Source organism: Passer domesticus, chromosome 1, assembly GCF_036417665.1.
Source record: "Passer domesticus isolate bPasDom1 chromosome 1, bPasDom1.hap1, whole genome shotgun sequence".
NCBI classification, from domain to species: domain Eukaryota; kingdom Metazoa; phylum Chordata; class Aves; order Passeriformes; family Passeridae; genus Passer; species Passer domesticus.
Genome location: NC_087474.1, coordinates 48,596,788 through 48,619,255, shown reverse-complemented (window position 1 = coordinate 48,619,255; position 22,468 = coordinate 48,596,788). Strand labels below are relative to the sequence as shown.

General features: G+C 37.5%; 2 protein-coding genes and 1 long non-coding RNA gene across 7 annotated transcripts in view; 2 read left to right on the top strand and 1 right to left on the bottom strand.

The window, feature by feature from the left end:
• The window catches only part of FBXL2 (F-box and leucine rich repeat protein 2), a 50,802-nt gene extending 48,760 nt beyond the window's left edge, over positions 1–2,042 (top strand). For all 3 annotated transcript variants that reach the window (XM_064419343.1, XM_064419341.1, XM_064419346.1), the window contains one exon: positions 140–2,042. In XM_064419343.1, the coding sequence (XP_064275413.1) occupies positions 140–247 (108 nt within the window). In that variant the 3' untranslated portion in view covers positions 248–2,042. The remainder of the gene's footprint in view (positions 1–139) is intronic.
• Positions 2,043–2,258: 216 nt separating this feature from the next.
• The window catches only part of UBP1 (upstream binding protein 1), a 34,507-nt gene continuing 14,297 nt past the window's right edge, over positions 2,259–22,468 (bottom strand). Inside the window, exons 3-16 of one of the 3 annotated variants that reach the window (XM_064419338.1) lie at positions 21,808–21,884; positions 19,550–19,655; positions 18,848–18,954; positions 17,497–17,649; positions 17,231–17,341; positions 16,587–16,694; positions 10,150–10,253; positions 9,422–9,476; positions 9,150–9,240; positions 7,728–7,818; positions 6,969–7,075; positions 5,523–5,665; positions 4,899–4,950; positions 2,259–4,156 (exon numbers count right to left, since the gene is read on the bottom strand). In XM_064419338.1, the coding sequence (XP_064275408.1) occupies positions 4,119–4,156; positions 4,899–4,950; positions 5,523–5,665; positions 6,969–7,075; positions 7,728–7,818; positions 9,150–9,240; positions 9,422–9,476; positions 10,150–10,253; positions 16,587–16,694; positions 17,231–17,341; positions 17,497–17,649; positions 18,848–18,954; positions 19,550–19,655; positions 21,808–21,884 (1,343 nt within the window). In that variant the 3' untranslated portion in view covers positions 2,259–4,118. Of the gene's footprint in view, positions 4,157–4,898; positions 4,951–5,522; positions 5,666–6,968; positions 7,076–7,727; positions 7,819–9,149; positions 9,244–9,421; positions 9,477–10,149; positions 10,254–16,586; positions 16,695–17,230; positions 17,342–17,496; positions 17,650–18,847; positions 18,955–19,549; positions 19,656–21,807; positions 21,885–22,468 lie in introns of all 3 variants that reach the window. The other 2 variants (XM_064419337.1, XM_064419339.1) reach the window with 2 other exon arrangements.
• LOC135300092 (uncharacterized) lies at positions 14,559–17,335 on the top strand. Its single transcript, XR_010361976.1, has 3 exons — positions 14,559–14,730; positions 15,535–15,640; positions 16,940–17,335. It is a non-coding gene; the product is annotated as an uncharacterized LOC135300092 (long non-coding RNA).

Here is a 22,468-nt window from a genome sequence, read left to right as displayed (position 1 = left end):
GCTTATATCCACTGTGTAGACGCTTTCTTCATAGCTAACTTTAATGAGATAGCACTTGCTGGCACAACAGTTGAGGTGTGCTGCTTCTCTTTTCTCTTCTGTTTTCTCTCCCATTATAATGCAGCCTTTTCACCCACAGGCTCACCTACCTCACGTGAAAGTTCATGCTTACTTTGCTCCAGTAACTCCCCCTCCGTCGGTCGGAGGGAGCGGACAGCGCCTCTGCAGATGCTGTATTATCCTCTGACAGTGAGTGCAGCCACACAGAAAATGTTGTTGTTGAAGAATGGGATGGCGAGTCAGCAGAAGGAGTTGGTTTCCTGACAAGTCCTAATGGTGGTGTTTGGTCATCCAGTTTTGTGACAAGAAAAGCTTTTTTTTTTTTCCAGGTAAAAATCTTAACTAATGTGCAGCTGTGGACTAAGTTGGTGATGCTTTGGTTTGTATTAGTAACTTCTTCCTTCTGTTGGCATGAGAACTGCGGTACCGTGTCAGACATGTGGGCATTGCAGCGTAGCAGCTACTTGGTGGAAATACACAAAACTTGGAAGTTGATTTGCATTTGTCAGCACTACTCGGTGTGAGGTTCCGCTGTAACGTGGGGCGCGAGGCTGCCACACCAAGGAACTGTGCCTGCTGTTCTGTAATAACACCACAGATCAAGTATCAGGTTTTGAAGACAAATCAGCTTTAGCAGATGTTGACCAAAAAATGCAAAGCAATCATAAGCTCTTACAGTAAAACAGCAGCTTGTTCTTTTTCATGATTCAGCTTCATATTTAATTATGTAACAGGACATAATAGGTAATGTCAAAAGGTAAGGTAGTACCTCCAGATACCCATAGAACTAGAAATACTTCCCAAGTTTTTGGACTTGATTCAGTTGAACTCTGCTGGTACAAAGCTTGCCCGTGGCCAACGCACGTTCTGCCCGACACCATCGGCCTTGAGTGGGGGTGAGAAATCCACTGTGGTAGAGCCTGTGCTCTCTACTGCAGCTGCTGCCACAGCCACCCATGGTGCTTGTGCTGACACCATCCCCGCGTCCCTCGGGGTAGAAGGAAAGGATGCAGCGCTTCCAGGAGGAAGGGGTGTAGCACCCGTGCTTTTCTACAGATGGATGGTAAACAGGTGCAGCTACAGAAGACAGGATGGAGCAAGGAATTCAGTTTGGCCCACCCATTTTAGGGACAAGCATATGGGCTCATCAGTCTGTAGGCAGGAGTTGAACCATACCAAACCTGTGGTTTTCAAAGGTAGAAAGCCAAAATCTTCACATTTGGTTAAGAAGCTGTCAGCTTCTGAATGATAATAATAATGATGATAAAAATCTATGTATTAACTCTTAAGGCCATGCTTTCATCCTTAGTTTTTCAGTGCTAGACAATTAGATAAACTTTTTATATTAAGCAATTTAATTATCTGAGAGAAATTACTTGACAATTCAGAAAGCTTTTTTTGTGTAAGTTTGACTGTGTGTGTGTTTTAAGAGTTCAGGGCCTGTGTTTACTGAAAATTAAAAAGCAGTTGGAAAAGCTACTACTGGACAGTACTGCCATTCCCCCCCTGCAAATTTTAAACAAATTCTAAAAAGGAGTGAGTGTGAACATGAACTTCTGTGGCCAGCAATGGCTGGGCTGTGTGGACTCACACAAGGAGGAGGAGGGGACAGTAAATTAAGACCTCAGCTTTGGGGTTAAATTACACCTTAGATTACAGTACATGGATTTCTTTACTAGTACCAAGTAAGCCAATCTGGGCTTCTTTTGCACAGTGGTGGAGTGCTGTTACAATCATACTTAAGAGTTCCATTCAGACACTGCTGGTCTAATGAGAGTTTTAACTAGATTTTATTCTCAGCTGTACCAGGGCAGCCATTGGTACCAATATGTCAATATGTGTTGCCTTTTGTTGGCTCATTTTTTTTTTCTAAGACCATAATGAACCTTGTAAGTCTATTGCATTGAAGATGTACAAAAACAAATGGAACCTACTCTGATATAGGACACTTAAATAAACAATCAGCTGATGTCAAACTTGAATTTGTTGGAATTATTTCAAATCTAAGCAAGATTTCTACTAGAAGCAGAAGATCCATGTGAATGCAGGATATACTGCAGGGCTGGTTTACTTCCCTTCCTTACCCTGACCTACAATTCTTGCTAGGGCAGGTCGGGCAATTAATCTAAATCTTAACAAGGGACTGTCTCTAATGTGGGTGTGGGAAAAAAAAAGAAGTAAACAGAAAGAAAAGCACATTTACAAAATTATTTAAAAACATTTATTATACTTAAATTGAAATGTGTACATCTTATTAAAAAACAAAAGCCATTTGCTGGTGCCATAATTTACTTCCAATTTCAAGTGAGCTGGACAAACTACTGTACAACTTTCAATATTCTTTAAAATCAGATATTTGGATACTTTCCAATCAAGGATTTTTCCACTTTTATAAAACATCTGGATTTGAATTATGGTGTGAGCTAAAAAGACACAAGTGTCAGTTCAGGAAAATACTAGGACCAAACAATACCCAAAGATGAACAACTTATAGGCAGAAATGTTTAAGTACATAAAATTTTACTTTCAGTGCAGAAAAAAAAACCCAACCAAAAATAGGAAAAAAACTCTAGGTTTGATGAATTTAAATTTTGAAAATGCTACAGCTTTCAGAAGCTTTTCTGCTAAGCACTTGAGCCAGTTATGGAAGGGGAAATGAAAAAGTCAAACTTGCTTTTTTACATGCTGTAGTATCAGTTTACATGGAACACCGCAGCATAAAAAGCAAACTATTCCCAAGCTTTTAAGCCAGAGATCAAGTTGGAACTTTCCAAAGGCACAGAATAACAGCTCTGAAACTGTTGCTTAATACCTCTGGAAATACTCCCTTCTAAGTACCTGACCAATTGAAACTTAATGTTCGCCTAGGAAATGCTGTGCCATGACTTTACAAGACACATCCAAAATGCCAAGAAAGCACATTGCCTGTTTCAGAGAAAAGTAACTATTTGGTCATGTGGAAGAGGCACTGTAACAGGTGTACAGTATGGATGGATGGATGGATGGATGGAGGGTGCAGGAAGGTCAACTGAAAAGGGAAGAAGAGATTTGTCCAGAATAGGAGCTCCAGCAGGGCATTTACCTGCTGGGAAGGAAACTTACAGAGTGTACAGGTATTTAGTGTTTCTCAAGCAATTTATTTGATGCTGCTGAAAGCTATGACAGCCCTGTGGTGCCAGTGGGTCATCTTCCCTCATCTGCATAATTCCACTGAAAACCCCACTTCTCACTGCCAGTATTTTTAAACCCACAATTTTACAAGCAAAGAGTTAAAACTGCAGCAGTGCTCTGCAGAGAACCTAGGAAACTAAACATAAAGGATGCATAGGCAATTCTTTTCCATTAAATTCATTAAAGCAAAACACAATTACTTGGTACCCCATAGGATTTATATTAATCCCTCCAATAAGGTACTACTGATAATGCAGTTTGCTGCATGCATATATTGCATCTGTCTAGGGCTTCTTAAAAGCCCTGTTCTGGCATTTACACTTCTTACATACACTCTTATACACAATTTACACGGGAAGCTGTTTTGACAGCTTTACTCTCAAAGACCTGACAACCTGATCACTATCACCTTAACTACTCATCTCCACACAGATTAGCATGTGCTCTGCTAACATCAAAAAATAAAACCAGCGTAAGGTACAAGCACGTAATAGACAAACTGGCACAGAAAGGTAAATGCCCCAAAATAAGTTTACATTCATCTCCAACTGGATACAGATAATAGAAAAGCAGCAGTGCTTCGCTTCTATAAACTGTATCTACTGGCCATAGTTTGCCTTATTTCAGTGAAGGGCAAGCACCTTTGCTTACATTGTCTTCCATGCCTGTACAGAAGCTGTCATGGCATTATACCTCTCATGAGGACACTTAGCTATGGCAGTGATAAGAAAGTTCACCTATCAAACAGCTCATTAGAAAGGTCATTTTGTGTTTTCAATATGAAACATCTTATACAGTGAAGTTAGATCCTAAGGTTTTGGATGATCTTCAGTCTTTAGGCAGGACTTCATTCTGCGTTGGAGTATCAATCTAGCAAGTGTGTGATGTCACTTCAGAATTATATGGAAGCCTTCTCCATTTTCAGCTGAAAAAAAACCCAAAGGAAATGTCTGTTTGTCTTTCTTGAACAGAATCACAGAAATACAAGCCAGTGCACTAAAACACCCTAGTATGGACTTGGTTTTGAAAATAAACTCATCTACAACAAAAACTTAGAGGTTTCCTACTTGTGCTAAACAGAAATGTTATGATTAATGATTTGTAACTTCAAATCTTCAAAGAGAGACAGTTTCTGTAGGTAAAGTTTGCACAGGGTCACACTTGTCCACTGATTAGAGCCATTTGCTGGCACCTTGTACCAGAAATAAATTGGAGTTCTGTGGAAGAGTGGGAGTCAACAACAGCCTATTGAATGAAGATGACTATTGACTAGCAGAGAAATAACAGAATGTTATGCTCAGTTCTGCTGACTCTCAGGACTCAGTTAAGATTCAGTTTCTGAACTTCAGAAGTACTACTGCCAGGATTTTTGATTTTTTTTTAACCTATTTTGAAATTTCACCATTCTCAACAACTATTAGCAGCATCCCTATCCAGTGATGGCTGACTGAATTTTACCTAAGATTTGTTACCAAATCCTGCACTGGTTTTGAACTGAAAGCTCAGAGAAGAGCCTGAGATGCTACACAGAGGCTGAAATCTGGCTAGGAGAGGAAGAATTCTGAATACCTTCTGCCACTGTATATGCAAAACTTATATAATTTTTAAAGAAAGCTCCTTGCTGGAATAAATGATTAAGTTTTAGACTGTCAAAAAAGACAACATACCTTTTATTGTGGTGAATAAGAAACAACTCTCATCTTGAAAGTTTTGAACCATCTACAAAAAAAAAAGTTTCAAAACCTGAGTATGACCAAAACACAAAACAAAAACAACTCTCAACAACCCTGGTATTAAACACAGCCTTTTGTGAGCAGTCACATATTTTTGGTTTTGTTCAGCAAGTGACAGGCATATACCAAATTAAAATCCATTACTATCGAAATACTGCTCTTTACTCTTGTGACAATCAGCTGGGAGCCTATTACTGCTGGCCATGGTTTTGGAACTCTGTGGAGCAGACACTTAAACAACCAGAGTTCAACAGTATTTAAATGCTCTCTGTCTTTGGGTGTGCTCAAAATAGATATGTACTAAATAACTGCTGCAGCTTGTCAGAACTATACAAACCAGCTGCCTCTGTCTTCTCATAGTTCCAGTTTAGTCAAGCAGAGGAAAAGTCACATTTAAAGAATCCTTCTGTTCATTTTATTGTAAAGAAAAAAATACTCTAAATGCCAGCAAACACTAGGATTGCTTTATCTAACAGAAAAACCAGTAATAAATGAGCAAGCATAAGAAAACCCCTCCACTCCCAGTCACAAATGAAATGCCAAAAAAAATTCAATTACCTGATCACTAACAAGAATGTGGATGCCTGTGGGACCCTGTCTGTAAACTTGGTTGATCTGATGCAAAGGAATATTAAATGCCAAAGCAAGCTTGCGTGTGACTTCTGAGGCTGCCATCTCCTCTAAGTAGATTGCATGATAAACTACAAAAAGAAAATAATTTACATAAGCATGGTACTAATGGATAACAGTAGCTATATGAAAAATATCTGAATTTGTTCACTTTATACTTCCAAAATTTTTAAAACCTAAAACTTTAAGATTACTTTCTCCCTCTTCTCATTAAAAGCATGAACTGCACTAACTCTTCTTTCAGGGAAAAGTCATAAACACAACCCTAATGGGGGAGGCTTCTATTTGCTCTGAGACTGAAAGCACCTTCCACATTTTTTCCTGTATCCTGCACAAAAAGGCACAATCAAGTCAAACAGTCTTAAAAATGGATCTTTAGAGAGTCACCTAAAGATGGTTTTGGCAGACACTGTGGGCAGTGTCAAAATCAGGTAATACCTACAACCCACTTATGTGCCTGTGCTGCTGCTTTAAATACAGATGTAGATTTGGGTTTTTTGGTAAACAAAGCCTTTTGCAACTGTCTGAATTAACTTTCTACAGATGACCTCAGAGCTAAATGGAACACAGCAAAGAGAACAGTAAGACAAAGCAGCTGTTCAGTTTGAAGCTGTATTTACAGTTCGATATCAGTGCAAGAAACCCCTGGCTGCTCCAAGTTTGCACGTTCTTCTGGCTGAAGATACCGTGAGAGAAAACATGTATTTGACAAGCAGCAGTATTTTATTTACAAATCCTCCTCCACCTCAATTCTTGAAAGGAAAATCCACAAGCACTATTGAATTAGCCTGTGGAGATTTTCGCTGGGGAGAAAGGTCTTTCAAAGCCAAGAGCAAGTAAAGAATAATTTTAAATAGCTTCATTCTCTTAATTGTAAGAGTGACATGGATTTACGAATAAACAGTTACATTTCCATCTGTGTTGAATCAACAGTTGTCAAGGAAATCATACTAAAATCAAGAGCACATTCACTACTTGGCTGTTTTTCCTTGTCCAGGCTCTACAGTTTTAGTTCAGTTGCACAGAAAATTACAGCAAAATCTAACAGAAAATGGGAAAGAATTGTTTTATTTGCAAGAAGCTTTTACATGCACCTGCATTTATATGGCTGATGCCTTGTCTGTAACAACATGCACTGATTCCAGAGCTCCTTCATTCATGACCATGTAACTACAGTCAGTTCTAGCAGTGGACTGAAAACGCTCAATGGTTTAACCTCAAGAGGTTTCAGCTTCCGTTTGCTCTGTGCTGCTAAAGCAGCAATTCTGCTGTGATACAACTTCCCAGGGATGTTTTGTACAGCAAGAGCAGCAAGTCAGCCCCTTCCCCGTTGTTTTCCCTTCCCCACCCATCCAGTTTCACTGCCTGCTGTACCGTATATTGCACCGTTGCTGTCTCCGCTGCCCGTGTCCTGGCGTTCCAGTTGGATGCTCCGTAAGGGCTCCTGGCACACATAGATTGTTAAACGGGGCCTCACGGACCTGCAAGCCAAGGAAATCACATGTCACTCAAAAGCTACGTGCTCTGCAAATACAGGGGCTGATATGCCACAACTGTAGGTTTGTTTTGATAACAGTACACTTGATATGGCTTTTATCACCGAGCCCAAAAAAATTAAATTAATCTCTACTTAAGTAAGTGGTCTCAGATGCTGCTGAATTTAAACAAAGTTTCAATCCATTCAGAGCTCCTATGGATGCTGCTTGTTGGACTCCTGTAACACGACTACTGAGTAACAACAGCAATTCTTCCAGGAGGGCCTATAGTACCAAACACCCATTTCAGACAGAATTAGACATACCCTGGGGTGCTGCCTGTGATAGCACTCAACACCTGTAACCTCAAAAGGCCTCACTGGTTGTTCTTAGCTTCCCAAATGACCAGTTTTGAGCCTTGGCAATAAATTCATCCATGTCCAAGACACTGGCAGGGCCCAACTGCACTGGTGCAGCCTTACAGCCCACCTGGGCGTGCCCTGGAGGTGTGCACAGGAGGAGAGTTTTAAACACATTGCTGCCAGCTGCTGAGGCAGATCACACAGGCACCAAGGCCCATCCTGACACTAACTTCCCAAATCTCCCAGTTCCAGAATCCCCCATCTAAACCCACTCAGCCTCACAGTCAGCACATCACCTGGATTTCAGTGCATTATACAGCCGAATTCCATCGGCTGGACCACAGATTTGTACCAGATCTTCTCTTGTCAGCTTTAATAAATCAGCACCTGGACAAACACATGAGGATTTAATGAAGATTACTGCAGCACATAAATTCTTTCTAAAATAAATGGTATGTTCATTTAAACCGTGAGTGCCAAACTTCACCATGACAAAAACAGAATTTGGGACACAGGAATAAGTAGACATCAGACCAGGCTCTAGGGAGTGCCAAATAAATCAACCTGTTTTCCAAAGGTGGTGAGTTACAGTTTATGCTGTTTACAGCTTTGAAATAGTACAACTCTGCAAGGCACTCTATTTCTGTGGAGAAAGATGACTGTTCTAGAGAAACAGTGATTTTTGCTGGCACCCCAGGGTAGTGTATTTTGTACACAATCAAAATACAGAGCAAAAATATTCCATGTTTTGTCACGCAGTGAATTACCCCAGACACTCAACTACCCATCCATCACTTCCTCAGTGCACTTAAGTTACAACAATGCACTCGAGTATAGAAGGTGCTGCTGAAGCCAAAAATGGGAGGACAGATTTTTTGAGAAGCAGCATGAGTGTCAGAGAAGAAAACAACACTCTGAAATATCAGTCATTGTAATAGATGAGTGGGAAAACAGGAAAAATTAGTCTTTATGCATGAAAATACTCCACAGACTATCCAGGAATGCACAAATAAAAGCCAGCAAAAAAATAACTGATCAAAGCCCTTAAACACTATAGTAAAAAAAAGCCCCAGACCTGAGGTAGCATAATAAAATTCAGATATGCTACACCTAGCGGTGTAGCATATCTGAATTTTATTTTTTTCTTAATAGCTTAAAAAAAAAAAAAGCACCAGCTAGCTAGTATTTGACTTTTCAAAAAATAATAATTAAAAAGAAGAAAAGTTTTCCAAGAGTCTTTATCAGAAATTTGGTACTACAGTTTATGAAGAAAGCTGAGCAACACTCATACAAGAAGCACAGGTCAAAAACTAACCAGCAGCAGAATAATAAACCTTCTCAGAGAAAAAGCCTGGTACAAAGAAATTCTGACAGAAGCATGAGCTAAGCCAAGAGGCAGAGTTGGCATCATTCACAACACTGTCCCCATCAAGTGTCACCAAAGCAAAATGAATTTACTTATAGTGAGTACTGTGTCATATCACCCTTTGCACAATTCCAAGGAATACTGAGGAAGCAAACACCAAAACACAGCCCCACACAGTTCATCTACTGCCATGTCTTGTGTTCACACATACAGTGGAAACTGCACTGCTCTTTAACCAGCAAACTAGTAAATAAATACGCATAAATATGTATACCATAATGTTCTTAAAGAACTCTTTTCCCACAAAAAACCTGCTCAGTAACACAAAGAACGAAAAGTAAACTACAGATACCTGAGAAATTTGAAAAAAGCCTTGTATAGGCAGAGAATCTATTCTTGAGCAACCATTGCTGAGTTTCCTGGATTGTGGCTGAAGGATGAAGCTGCTGTAAGAAAGAAGATTGGATACAATAATTTGGATACTAAAAAACCCAAACAAAATCCAAGAAATTAAAAAATATCTCCCTCAATTCAACACTTTCTTATAACATCAAGTGTAAATCAAATATTCTGACACAGCTATAGAAATACACTTTTGATCAGTACCAGAAAGCAAACACTCACATCTCCTGACCCTTGAGAGGTTCCATCTCCTTGATGATTTGGGGAGGAAGAATTGCTACAGATTAAAAAATAAAACCAAGTATTACTAAAATTCTATAAACCAAAATATTTAACCTTTGTTGAAAATTAACTTGAAATTTCCAAAACAATAAATATCACAGTTGAAAGAATTAAAAGATTGCAACTTGTTAAACCTAAGAGAAAGACCATTCCACAGTATATGGATCAGACCACACCACTGCCAATAACTTTTGGATGAACTGCAGGTTTGGTTACAGTAGTTTAATTAACACCTCAAAACAAAATGCTTTCACCAATGCAATTTTTGTTGAAAAGTTTTTGAAGATATTTGTTGGACCTTTTTCTTGCAAATTATACTAACTGTGTATGATGGAAATAAAGACTGTTCTTACTGAAGAAAGCTAAAAATAGTTTCCATAGACAAGGACTACATTACAATAGTGAAAAGGTAAAGTATTGGCTATATAACAAAGGACAAGAAATTCTTTTAAAAAATGTATAGTAAGGAAGAAGGATGGTGAGGCAGAAGTAGTCACCTTATAACTGAACCATGTGATGCAAATGTCATACTCTAAAATGAATATATAGGTCAAAAAATCTCCCAGTTCCCCAGTGGAAACAGAACACAGTTGAATTTAGTCAGAATGTGTTCTGAATAAGCCTGATTAAAATGTTGCCTTTAATGGGGATACAGAAGAGAAACCTACCTGTCTGGGACACTGTAGGTGTTGTGCTGAGCAGAGGTGAAAGTTGGAGCAGGAGTAGGACTGTTGTTCACAAATGTTGTAGGAGTATCTGGCCATGGTGAGCACTGAAGATAAAGAATTAAAACTTAAGTTTCTCCTGACAAAACCTTTTTTACTCTGATTGTACACCTCTCTCATTTAAAGCCAGGGGTTTATCCACAGACTATTCTGATCTGCACTTCCAAATAAAGACTCACTCTATCCCACACATTACATGCAGATATTCCAGGTAAAAATCAGCTCTGTTTATCTTGTTCTTTTATGAAGACTTCTATTTATACTGTCTTCTCTTTAAAAAAATGTACAGATTATTCAATTTAAGCCAAAACCAACCAACCCCCACAGCCACCTGCTGGAAAAAAGTCTTTTATCCTGAACAGGATGAAAGGGCTGTTTAAACTGCCCCACAACAAAAAGTGTACCATAATATTAAGTGAAGCTATGAAGCTAGACTGCACCTTGTGGATATATTTAATGTATATTAAGTCATCACAAGTATATGATAAGCCATCTAATTTTGTCAGTAGTTTTTTGAAATCACTGTGATAAAGCTTTTCGAAACAAGGCTACCTTTTAGTGCTTCCAACAGTACTAAAAATCCAGTATTTTAAAGAAAAACAACAAACAAAATTTTTGATATGTTCAAATACATGATTAAAACAAGCAAGCAGCCCATGATCAGGTAAGCTAAGACAATGTCTGTTCAGACAACAAAGATTTCTGACATACTTATCATGTACCAGCTAAATACCTTGTAAGAAATTTCCAGATTTATATCACAGCCTTGTAGAACAGGGTGGAGGGGAACAACTGTGACTTAATACCAACAGAAAGTTGTTTCAACAATTTTGTGTTGAAAAATCTTTCCTTTATCTGGGGGAAACAGTAAATAAGGGCAATACCAGCTGCCACCCTCTGTAAGAGAGATAACCATTTCTGTGCTGGACCCCATTCTTCACTTCTCAGCATCAGATGGCAAGTTCCCCAGAATGGCACATGGAATTAAAATAAATTTGTCTTGCATGCAAATAGCTTAAAACTTAGGAACTTGCTTTATCTGTCTGAGATTTAGCATTTTTGTTCACCACAGAGTCCACAGTCTGATTACATGGTCAAAGCCACCCTTTGGGCTACAGTGTCCCCACACATGCTCCTCTATAACCTGGTAGGGTGACACATTCCTCCTCCAAATCTATACATTCATTCCCACCTGTTGTCTCTCTTCTCAGGCTGATTTAATGTTAACCTTAAAGATGTTACATCAGGTAGTTTACAGTAGCCTTCATTCCCTAAATATGTGGTACAAAGCTGTAATTTTAAAATAAAAGCGCAACATAGTAACATTAACCTTGTTCTTCTGAAATATTTTAAAAGTGCAATTAAAATTCTTTAATTTTGTGACATTCTCCTCCTAAATTTTAAGCCAAGATGTTTAAGCCAAGATGCAAGTTCCACATCCTTGGCAACCGTTCCAATACAAGATTCTAGCCACCATATATTTACATTCAGGGGCAGAGAAGAATGCACTGGTGCCAGAGAACACCTTTTGAGCCATTCCCAAGGTAGCTACTGCAGCCGGTGTTTCTGTCCTTCAATCCCAGCTGAACTTCATCACAACGAAGCTCTGGGTTTAAATCCAGGAAGAAGCACATTTGCAGTATGCAGAAAACATTTAGTCTGAAGTATTCAGAAAAAAAAAAATCCCAACCCAAAGCAAGTAGCCTTTCTTCTCCCATAAACATGGTTTCCTGCCTTGTCTCCTATTCCAGCAAAAGCACCACTAACTATCCACTGAGACTCAATAGGCTGGTTAAAACCAAAAAATAAATAGTAAGTAATACTATTGCAACACATCTATTGCCTCTGCTCGCCTTGTTTGTGTCTTACAGGTTGGGGAGGGGAAAAGGAGCATTTGAGCACCGAGATACTTAATTCTGAAAGGTTCAAGGAACAAGAAAGTCTTCTAGCAAGCAGCCTGAACTGATTATGCTTTTGGAATCACTCTCATGCACAAATGTCCTGCACTTCACAAACTGGATTAAGCAAATGCCTGGCAGACCCAAATCCATTAACACTACAAAGACTAAGCAAGGATGTGTTTTGTTTTCTAACATCCAGCATGATGATTCTGGATTGAGGGGGTGAGGGCTACAAGTGGAATGGATCACAGAAAGCAGCCCTGCTTCCCTGAAAAAGCATCTGCTATTGTCACTGTCAGGGACGGATCATGACTTTGTCCTTGTGGACTGATCCATCAGGATATTTCTTACATTCCTAAGCCAAAACTGAGTTAACCAAAGGACATTCAGGAAGTTAATGATACTAATACAGAAGTCCCTGACCAGTAACACAAACCTAGGAGAAAATGTCACCCTGTCACAAGGAAGCATTCAACCCTGTAAAGCGCCATCACAGAACAGAAAGAAGGTTGGCACTGTGTCTTACCTCTAAAAAGCAATTAATATATACTGATGAATTTACCAAGATCATGTATTTGAGGTCTCAAGACTAAATGCTCTCCATTACTAGCACACTGATACAATACTCCTGATCGCACTATACTGCAGAAACTATGTCTTATTTCCAAATGGGCATTAATTCAGGAAAAAACTATTCTGGTTTCAGATGTCTAACCGCCTTCTGTAAAGGCCATGAATGAAGCTTTACTGAGTTAAAAAGAAATTTAAAAGATCTTTCTAAGTATGACTTATCAGTCATTTAGGATTTAAACTCGGAACATTCCTAATTGCAGAGAAATTGCAAAATCTCAAGTTATTCTAAGCCATGGTTTAATGTACTATCCCTTCCTACCTCAAATATACTGGAATCTGCCCAAATTCATGCCTTACAAGAGAGTAAAGCTGAACCTTGACAAAGAACTTTATACTATATTCAAAGACCAAATAAACATGAAAACAAAATACAAAACCAAAATACAGTAAGTCTAATTTGCTCTCCAATTTAGACTTCTACTTGGACACACAGCACCCCTTAGAGAATAAAGCATCAATTTTCTTATACACGGTATGGAGCAATCTTTCATTTCTACTATTTAACATTCCAGTTTATTTCAAGGTCTATACGTGGAAGTCTTTTAACTTCCAGGTGCTCTATAATCAACTCTATCTGCAAAAAAATTACCATTTGACCAAGTTTAATCAATTTGTATTTTATATATTCAAGCTTGTGACATATAAAACACAGTACTATGAAAATCAACCAAAATACTGCAGACAGAAAGAAGGGCAAAGGCCTAACTACTAAAACACAAATCTTCCTGCTTTTATAAATTCAAAACAGGAGAAAGAGGAAAAAAAATCCCCACAGTTTTCTTTTTCATTAGATAAGAACTAACTTTTACATACAAAGAGAGAGGAAAACAAAGTGCCTCCTTCATAAAGTGGCCCCAGAATGAAGGTAACATGTACATAAACATCCACTCTGAGGTCCAGAAGGCAAGGTTAAATTTGTAGCCTTTTATACCTACAGAAGAAGTTAATGCTCCATAGTGTGAAGAGTCTAACGAGCAGTCTAGCTGTGTCCTGTTTGGACAACACTGAGAGAAACACTGCAGACCTGCAGTGAATGCACTGAAGTTTGATACATCCAGTGAATTCAGAGAAGTAATGGAAAAGCTTATCTGGATGGCATTCTTATGAAAATAAGTGATAAGGGAAAGATGGGTGATGGTAGCTAGGAAAAAACCCTCTGGTTCTTTGAAAGGACAGAAGAGCAGAACGAACACTCAAAGGAAGCTCCACCAAATTCCTCACATTATGTTAGAAAGCTATAAGAATTAAATTCGAAAGAAAACAGATTCAATGTTTTCTGAAGGAAGCACAGTAAGAAATCAATCTGTCCAAATCCAATTGTGACTGTGCTGGAAATAATCACATAGGAGGAAAAAAAAAGCAGCAAAAAATTGTAATTTCTAACAAATCGAACACTAGAATCTTAGAGGGGTGAAATAAAAAAAAAAGCCAAAATACAAAATGAGATGCAAAAAGCAATTAATGAAAGGTTAGGTTAGGTGTAGCAGGAAGATAAGAATTCACAGCTTTAAAATCAAAGAATTATAGACAGGATCAACATTAATTTCAAAATTCAAAAAAGCTAACCGAGTACTATTTCTGGGCAACTAGTAAGCAGCACTGACTAAGTCTTGACTGCATCTAGTAAAAATACATTCCAAGCAATTCCAGTTTGGTTTTTTTCTGTAATAGAGCTACAGTTCGTACAGGAAATGAGAAATAAAAAGATCCATCATATAGAAACACATAACATGTGAAACAGTGTCTATGTCATACTTCAACATAGTCTTCACTTCTTGTGTCTCAGCACCTCTGTGACAACAGCACTGCACAATACAGAACACTTGATCTGCACGTCTGAGGAAGTCTGGAAACAGCCAAAGCTTCTGATGGCCACATTTAGGAAGACAGATTTGCAAGGACAGAACTGCTTTAACTAGAAACATTTATCATCCCTGTCCATATCTACAGGGCCCACAAAAATAAGCATGTCTGGTGACAAAAGAAAAAGGTCAGTGATTGGCCTTCAAGATGTAGATCAGATACTCCTTTTCTACATCAAGGAAACATTCACCTTTTACATTCACCTTCTAAAACCAGTACTGAGTGCATAGCAATAACCAAGGCTTTTCTAGGAATACAGAAAAAATACTGTTTCTTGGCATTTTTTATGGGCTTGGTGATTTCTAATAATTTTGCTAATGATAAAAAACATTGTAATGATGGAATTAGCATGTGTTGAAATCTGCAAACAATAGCAAATTAGTGATGCTGAAAAGATTTCATCCAGTGTGGATAAAATTCAAAATGGTCTCAACAAACTGACCAAATTATCTCAAGGCAGCATTTTATTACAGGCAAATGAGAAACAGGAATAGTGAACTGCACTATTAAGAGAACTGAGAAGCTGTACATAGCTCCTATTCAAAACAGCCTGGGGGTCATTATCCTTTGTGTACTTTGGGTAAGACAACAGAAGTCCAGTACTGTTCTATCTAAGCTCTTCTTCACTACAATTAAGGAAATGTAGAATTAAGGTAATTCATAGAATCTTAGTATTCCAAGATATTATTAAAGAAAGGTTAGACAACTTCTAGTTAGGATTTAGCTACAGTTTGTCTGGCTCTGGACAATGGATTTGTCTTAATCTGTTTAAAAATACCTTTCTCTGTTATTCTTCCTATAAGCAACAATCATTCAATGAAATATTTGTAACTGCATGAGAAAAACACAGAAATCCCTCCAAGGACAAGCTTCAGAAGATGCTTTATAAGCAAAAGTGATAAAAGTCTGTTTTCTCCTGCCTCTCCTCCAGGGCCAGCTGGAACAAGTAAAAGAATGCACTGCCAAAGAATCATAAAGGTGCACCTTAAAAGAAAGAACAAAAACCAAAAAAACCCAACAGCCAAGAACATTAGAAGGTAAATTCAGACAGCTCAGTGCGTACAATAGTTTTGGGTGCACAAAACAGAAAATCCAAATATCCTCCAAAGAACCCATCTGACTAATATTGCTTGTTCCTTCCCATCCAGCTACATGGGTTATAAACAACAAGAAGCATATACTGAAGTATTTTATAACCAAAATGTAAAACTTTACACATCACTTTCACAGATCATAAATACCAGCCAAATCCTGCTTAAGCACTATTGGTAAAGAGTTTCAGCACAGTATTGTGTTCAAAGAACAGTCAAACCATGGCCTTCCACAGTCACCTTATCAACTTGCCAAATGAAAGATGCAGAATTGTTCCTCCTTAAGGAATAACATTTAAGAAATCTAAAATGCTAACCCTTGGCAGGATGACTGCACGGGATATATGTCAGGGAGGGCACAGGATATGCCAGATTCCCTCTGAGGTGCACAGATAGGGTAACATAACACAGATCATGAAGATGAGCTGACTCTTCTGAACTGCATTAAACCTGCTTGGAGCACAGTATGTAGATGGCTAAAGGAATAATCACTAACAATCATCTGTAACACAACATGGCTTTTTAAAAATACTGATGTACATGAAAACTTCTACTGAATATAAGTAGAAATAGGAACAAACCACTAAATGCAACTGTTCCTACTTCCACTAATTACACATGTATAACAAAGCAAAATGCTATTTCATTTCAAGTCATATAAACTGAAAGCTCTTGACTCAAGTTACACAGTCCCTCTGCAACAGTTTAAGTGTTAGATTTAGGAAGGATTCCTTTGCTGAAAACAAACATGGAGTAATTGAGATACAGAGAAGTGAATTAAGTTAAGACACAGCAATCAAAGTATTTTTACTTTACAAAATGGAAGTTTCTCCTATATCTAACACTGCACAAGGTATCTTGCATAATCAAAAGGTAAGCAGAAGTCCCTTACACTGCCTCGCTTTGCCAGAGAATCACCGTAGTCTGCTGGCAAAGTCCGCTTGCTGGACTTTTTCTGCTCATGTTCAACTGCATCTTCAATTATAGGCTCAAGCCTCATCTGGACAAACACCAAAGATGTGGATCAATTTCTTTTCATTATACAGTGAGGAAAGATCTAAAAGCCTTTAAAAAACTTCTGAAATATTTAGAAAACTGCATAGAACTCACTGATGTTTAAATAAAAAACCTAATGAGGCTCTGGCCTTCAATTCAGTAATCTCTGAAAAACAGACTTTGAAGCTCAAATTTGGTAAATAAACTTTAAGAGTCCCCCCTCGTTGATTTGGTTTTTTGGCTTTTCAGCTGCAAGATTTTGAAATCTGTATCAAGTCTTGCTCAAGGATTCAGTACAGTCAGTCAAACAGTGTTTAATCTAAAGTGTGTTTTAATACAGCATCCATTGAGTATCCAAATCCAAGTTTACTAAACAAAATCTTAAAACTGAACGTTGCTGCTTGCTGGACAAGTCTGTCAAATAAAAAGTTTATCTCTATGCAGAAATAATTCTTCCCCAACCCTTCCAAGACTGCAGCTCAGTAATGTGCTGTATCTATGTATATTCTCCTCAGTCAGCAAATGCAATTTTATTGTTACCTCTGTAAGAACTGTGGTGTCATATGAAGGCTGATACTTCTCTTTTTCATGTGCAGTTCGCTTTTCCATCTTTTCTCTGTCTGTTTTCTGCTTTCTGTCTGCTCCTTTGGGCTAAAAATGAACAGTTATGTGAACATAAGCACAACTGGGAAATGGCTTTATAACTGAAATCTGATCTCAGACATGAACCATTACAAACAGTAATGAAACCATTTCCCATATCTTTATGAAAATTAGAGACTTAAGGATCTGTTTTCTAATGTTACCTTAAAAACTTTGATTTGACAACTGGCTGAATGCAGATGATCTGTATATTCTCCATTTTCCGTCTGTTTAAAGGTGTCAACCTGAATCCTAAAAGGAACTCCTTTCTCTCCTCCATGTTTACGAGGTGTAAATTCAGTGCTGATACAATGTACCTGAAAAGAAACAATGACCAAATAAAAAGGACCCTCAGAAGCATTTCAGCCATGAACTTTATTATATGTTACCTACATCACATAAACAGTTTCTTGTAAAAAATATAGCAAAGCTATAAAAGGTCACTGACTGGAAGAGTTTTTCATGTCATGCACCCTCACCTCAGAGTATTTTCAAATACGCCCAACTCCTTTTAAAGTCCAGAGATCTTTTAATCAGGGTGTAATTGCTTCAGCTGCTACATCAGAGTGAACACTATGTTTATAAGCTATAAAGACCCCTTAAGGGTATCTAGGGAGAAAATTGGGGCAATAGAAGGAATTAGGAATAATCTCACTGGACAGTGCTCCAAATTTATTTTGCTTCCTTATGGAATTTTAAGTGAGCTGTAGAACAACCCAACTATAGTGGCATAATATCAGTTCCATTTTCAGTCTGTTATCATCTTTTGTAAGGAAATGTATAAACAAAACTATTCCCTAATTTATCTCACAGTTCTTCAAGAAGACTACATTTTAACAATGATGAAACTCTTACCAAAAGAAGTATCTTTATCTAGCTCACAGTTAATTTCCTGACAATATAGAATTTAACCTATTTTGACAGCCAGAGGAAGAAGCTTTGCTACCTGAAACTTCACAGCCATACTTTTTTACAATGAAATCAGGTCTGAGACAAAAGTAAGCAATGTGAACATAAACATTTAGTCTAAATAATTTCCAAAGAAAGCATGCTCATTTGCTCTGCATATCAAATACACAAATAATAGAATTCCTACAAGAAAGCCTACTGACATAGTAAGAAACATCTTTTGAGTGCCTGATTTAAAACCCTTTTCTTGTAGGACAATACTTTTAATTTTGAAATCTTAAGCCAAGCTTCTGCTGAAAGCAGTAGTAAGAGTTACAGAAAGGAATGTAAGTTAATTGTTATACTTCATACAACTAAATATTTTAACTATGACAGCTTTCTTCAAAGAGTTGTTTAAAAGCTTTTTAAAAAATTTTTTCTATAAACCCAAATTAAATAGAAAAGCCTTACTAGGGACTCTAATAGATGTACGAACCCATGTTTTTTCACCAAGATGGTATTTAATGGCCATCTCACTAAACCAAGAAGCTTTGTAGTTCAAGTATACTGCTGTTTGTGACTTGAAAGGCACCAAACACAGACATCCAGTCAAATAAAGTTTCAAACCTGAATAAAAGCAGATGTACATTTTGTTGGATCCCATAAAAATTCAACTGCATTGAGTTGGCTTGGATTTGTCTTGATATCAATGACTCCAACAGACATTGGAATATCTATTAAAATAAGCAGCATATATTTCAGAAAAGTAAACAGCAAGTAAACACTATAAATAAATTGTAATATAAGATTTACATCACCATACACAAGGTAGGATGGAAAAATGTGGGCTTTGGTGGCTTGACCAGTTTCTTAAGACTGATACAAAGAATCTTAGTAGATTCAACATGTAAAGTGCTCAAGGTTTTGGGTGCTTTTTCATTCTCCTCCCCTGCTGCTGCCCCTGAGGTTATGCACCAAAAATGATCAAGTTACACAAAGTACACAAACCATGTTGGTATCGTTTTCGCAGTCTAACAGAGAAAGTTACTGCTGTCTGTGTTCTCCTAATCACTGCAACAATTAGCAATCAAAATCAGAAAGGATATTAAATGTGTATGGCTGCAGAATTGCCATCTTACTTTTATAGCACTTAAAATTTGAAAAGAATGTAGAAGTGGTAAGAACGTTTATATTCAAAACACACACTATAATAAAGCATCATCCAGAAATCTGGTCCTTTTTCATCAGCCTGAGCATCAATGTGAATGTGATCAATTTAAATTTGGAAATTGAATTCTATACAGTGTCAACAAACAGTAACACTTATACCTAAGTCGAGCAGTCTGTCCCCAGGGCGGTTCCACTTCCAACCTTCTAGCTGCTGGTGCTCTGTGTACTGCAACCTTCTGTCGTGGAACACAACTCTTATAATGCTCTAACAAAGAGGAAAACAAGCCTGTGATAAGCCAGAGTCACTACACACAGAAGTACTAAACCATCCCAAAATAGCCACAGTGCTAAAAACTACATTATTTACAGAAAAAATTTGGCAAGCATCAGTGTCCCAAAATATTCCAGAACACAGAAATAGAACTGAGCAGCAGGACTTACTTGAAAATGTGGTAAAAATGAAAGGGAGAATTACATCTGGTTGGATACTCAAAAGGTCACTATGAATTACATACAGTGAACTGAGAAACACTGGCAGCACAGTATCAACACTGTGTTGGCAGCACCAAATTATTTTAGAAAGCAAACACCAAAGATTTCATTTATTAAGAAAAGTGGTGAATATTACTTGATTATTCTTTCACTGGGAATTCTGTAAACTTGTACAGCACATTTTAAGAAATAAAATAGAAAATTCCCTCCCTAGTACTATTAAGATATTTACAAAAACTCTATGATTTTACTTAATAGAATTAAAAAGTTCCACATTTTCTCAACTACTCTAGATGAAATATTCATCCAGAACAACTACAATATGATTAATTTTATTCGACTAGAAGCAATTCTCTAACAATACCTATTTTTGTGGGCAATTTTGGTACTGCTAAATGAATGCACATATAAAGCAATTTGTTACAATGAGGCTGGAAAAATACTGTATATATTGACTGTTACCCAACAAACAGAATAAAGACAGATTTGCATATTTTTTCCATTATTCTACAGTCTTCCTTGTATTAACAGAAGCTGAAACTTTTAAATGGAGTGCCTCTTCAAGATGGATTGCACTTCCTTGGGTTTATTTCAAAGATAATGGGCAGCAAATGTGTGTGCATGTGTACAAACAAACGCACACACACAAACACACCATTCCTTCTGCACTTCAAACTGGCATGTTTGGAACTTGGAAATATCTGTAGCCACCTTCACCTCCATGAAATTATTTCTTTGGTAAAATACTAGATTCCAATATTTAATTGTGCAAAATGGAAAATTCATTGATGCAGCATAACAATACCTTGCTATGGTAAAATTGACTTTTCTAAACTTTTACACTGCTTTGCCCTATTGTACCTACTAAATGACTCATCACCCACACACAAAGCTAGAAAATTACAGAAGAGAGACACCCAAGGCCACAAGGAAATAGCACCTAAGGGGGCAAAACAGTCCATATGCTTTTATTACAGCAAGTCGCCGTGCCAAGATGTAAAAGGTTTAATTACAGAACTCAAATCCCACTTTTATGCTCATGCTTAACTCTTCCTGAAATAATCTCTAAACAAGCATCCCACAGACAAATAAGAACAAGGCCTAGGACTATATAAGCAAGCCAAATATCATAAATTACACAGCCCAAAGCTGGCAGGTAAAGATGTAGCCTCCCACAGGCACACTGTTCTGGTGCATTTATCAGCACCACTTTCAAAGTGACTTTAATTGAAGTTTTCCCCTTACTTCCTAATACCTGAATAAGATTTTTTTTTTAGAATTCAATAAAATCAATAATCATCAGGTGCTTAGAAGAAAAATCCAAACCCCTCCATCAGTTCTTTTAATAATTTGCACTCCAAATTGGTTAATTTTTCAGTTTGCCTCATTTTCATCCTTTATAAAATACCACCAACAGTACCTTCTACTACCACTGAAGCACAAGGAGACAAATCTGGAACTGAGGAAAGGGGCTCAGCTGTGGAACAAACTGTTCAACAAGCAGCAGAATTAGAGATCCATTCTCCTATGAATCTATCTCCAATATACCACTACTGCAAAACCCACGGGTTGACTCCACATGTTTTCTGTAGCACTCAAAAACATGATCACAATACCTCCACTTTTATCTAAATGATCCCCTACCTTCCTCTCACCTCTCCTAATCACTTGAAATGGACAATGTGATGGTTCAGAAGACACTGGATACATAAATCCACAGACAACTACCTTAAGCTTTGCATAAATACTTAGGTCTACAGCGCACACAAGTGTGCATTGGGTACTTATATTCATACATTTTTATTTGTAAACATCACTGGTCCACATATTCTGACCAATACCTAGTGACAGCATTAAAAAAAAAAATCCATAGAATACACAGTCTCAGGTTTGTTAGTAACACTATCTATTGAACTTAAATTCACCTTCACCAGTTTTCCATTGATCTCTGGTATGTCTCCAGCTTTCCGATTATCTAGCATCCGGATCTCATAGGACTGACCTTTAAAGAAAAAAAATTTGCATGGTTAAAAGAGCAAAAGCACAAGGTTATTTTGTATTTAAAGCATTTAGATTAACTTTTGGCTCACAGGACACGAGAATACCAGTACCTGAAACTTGAGTTTGAGAGACCCAGATAACAACGTGCACTTCACACCATACATATTAACAAAACAAAGTGACATTTTTGTTCCCCTTAAAACCAGAGACATTTTCAAAGTTTAATTATTTAATTTTGTGTCAAGTGTAACTACTTGCTTCTTTTTTTTTTTCTGAAAACAAAACATTTCAAGGCTGAATTCCTTTCTTTTTTTAAAAAATACTGAATGGCAACATACTGAGAACCATTAACTGGTCTTCCAAAACAAACTCTTGTAGAGTTTTCATACTTTTTCCAAAACATAAGTACTATTCTCCCATGTTTAATTTTGTCCATATACCTGTTGTCTTTGTATGATTTCAGAAATAGACCTTTAAAAGAGACAGTTACTGTTTATATCAACAGTATAAGCAAACCTATCTTTCCAGTGAATATGATAAACTGTTGTGCTTCAAAAGCAAAGCTTGTAGCAATTTATTTAATCA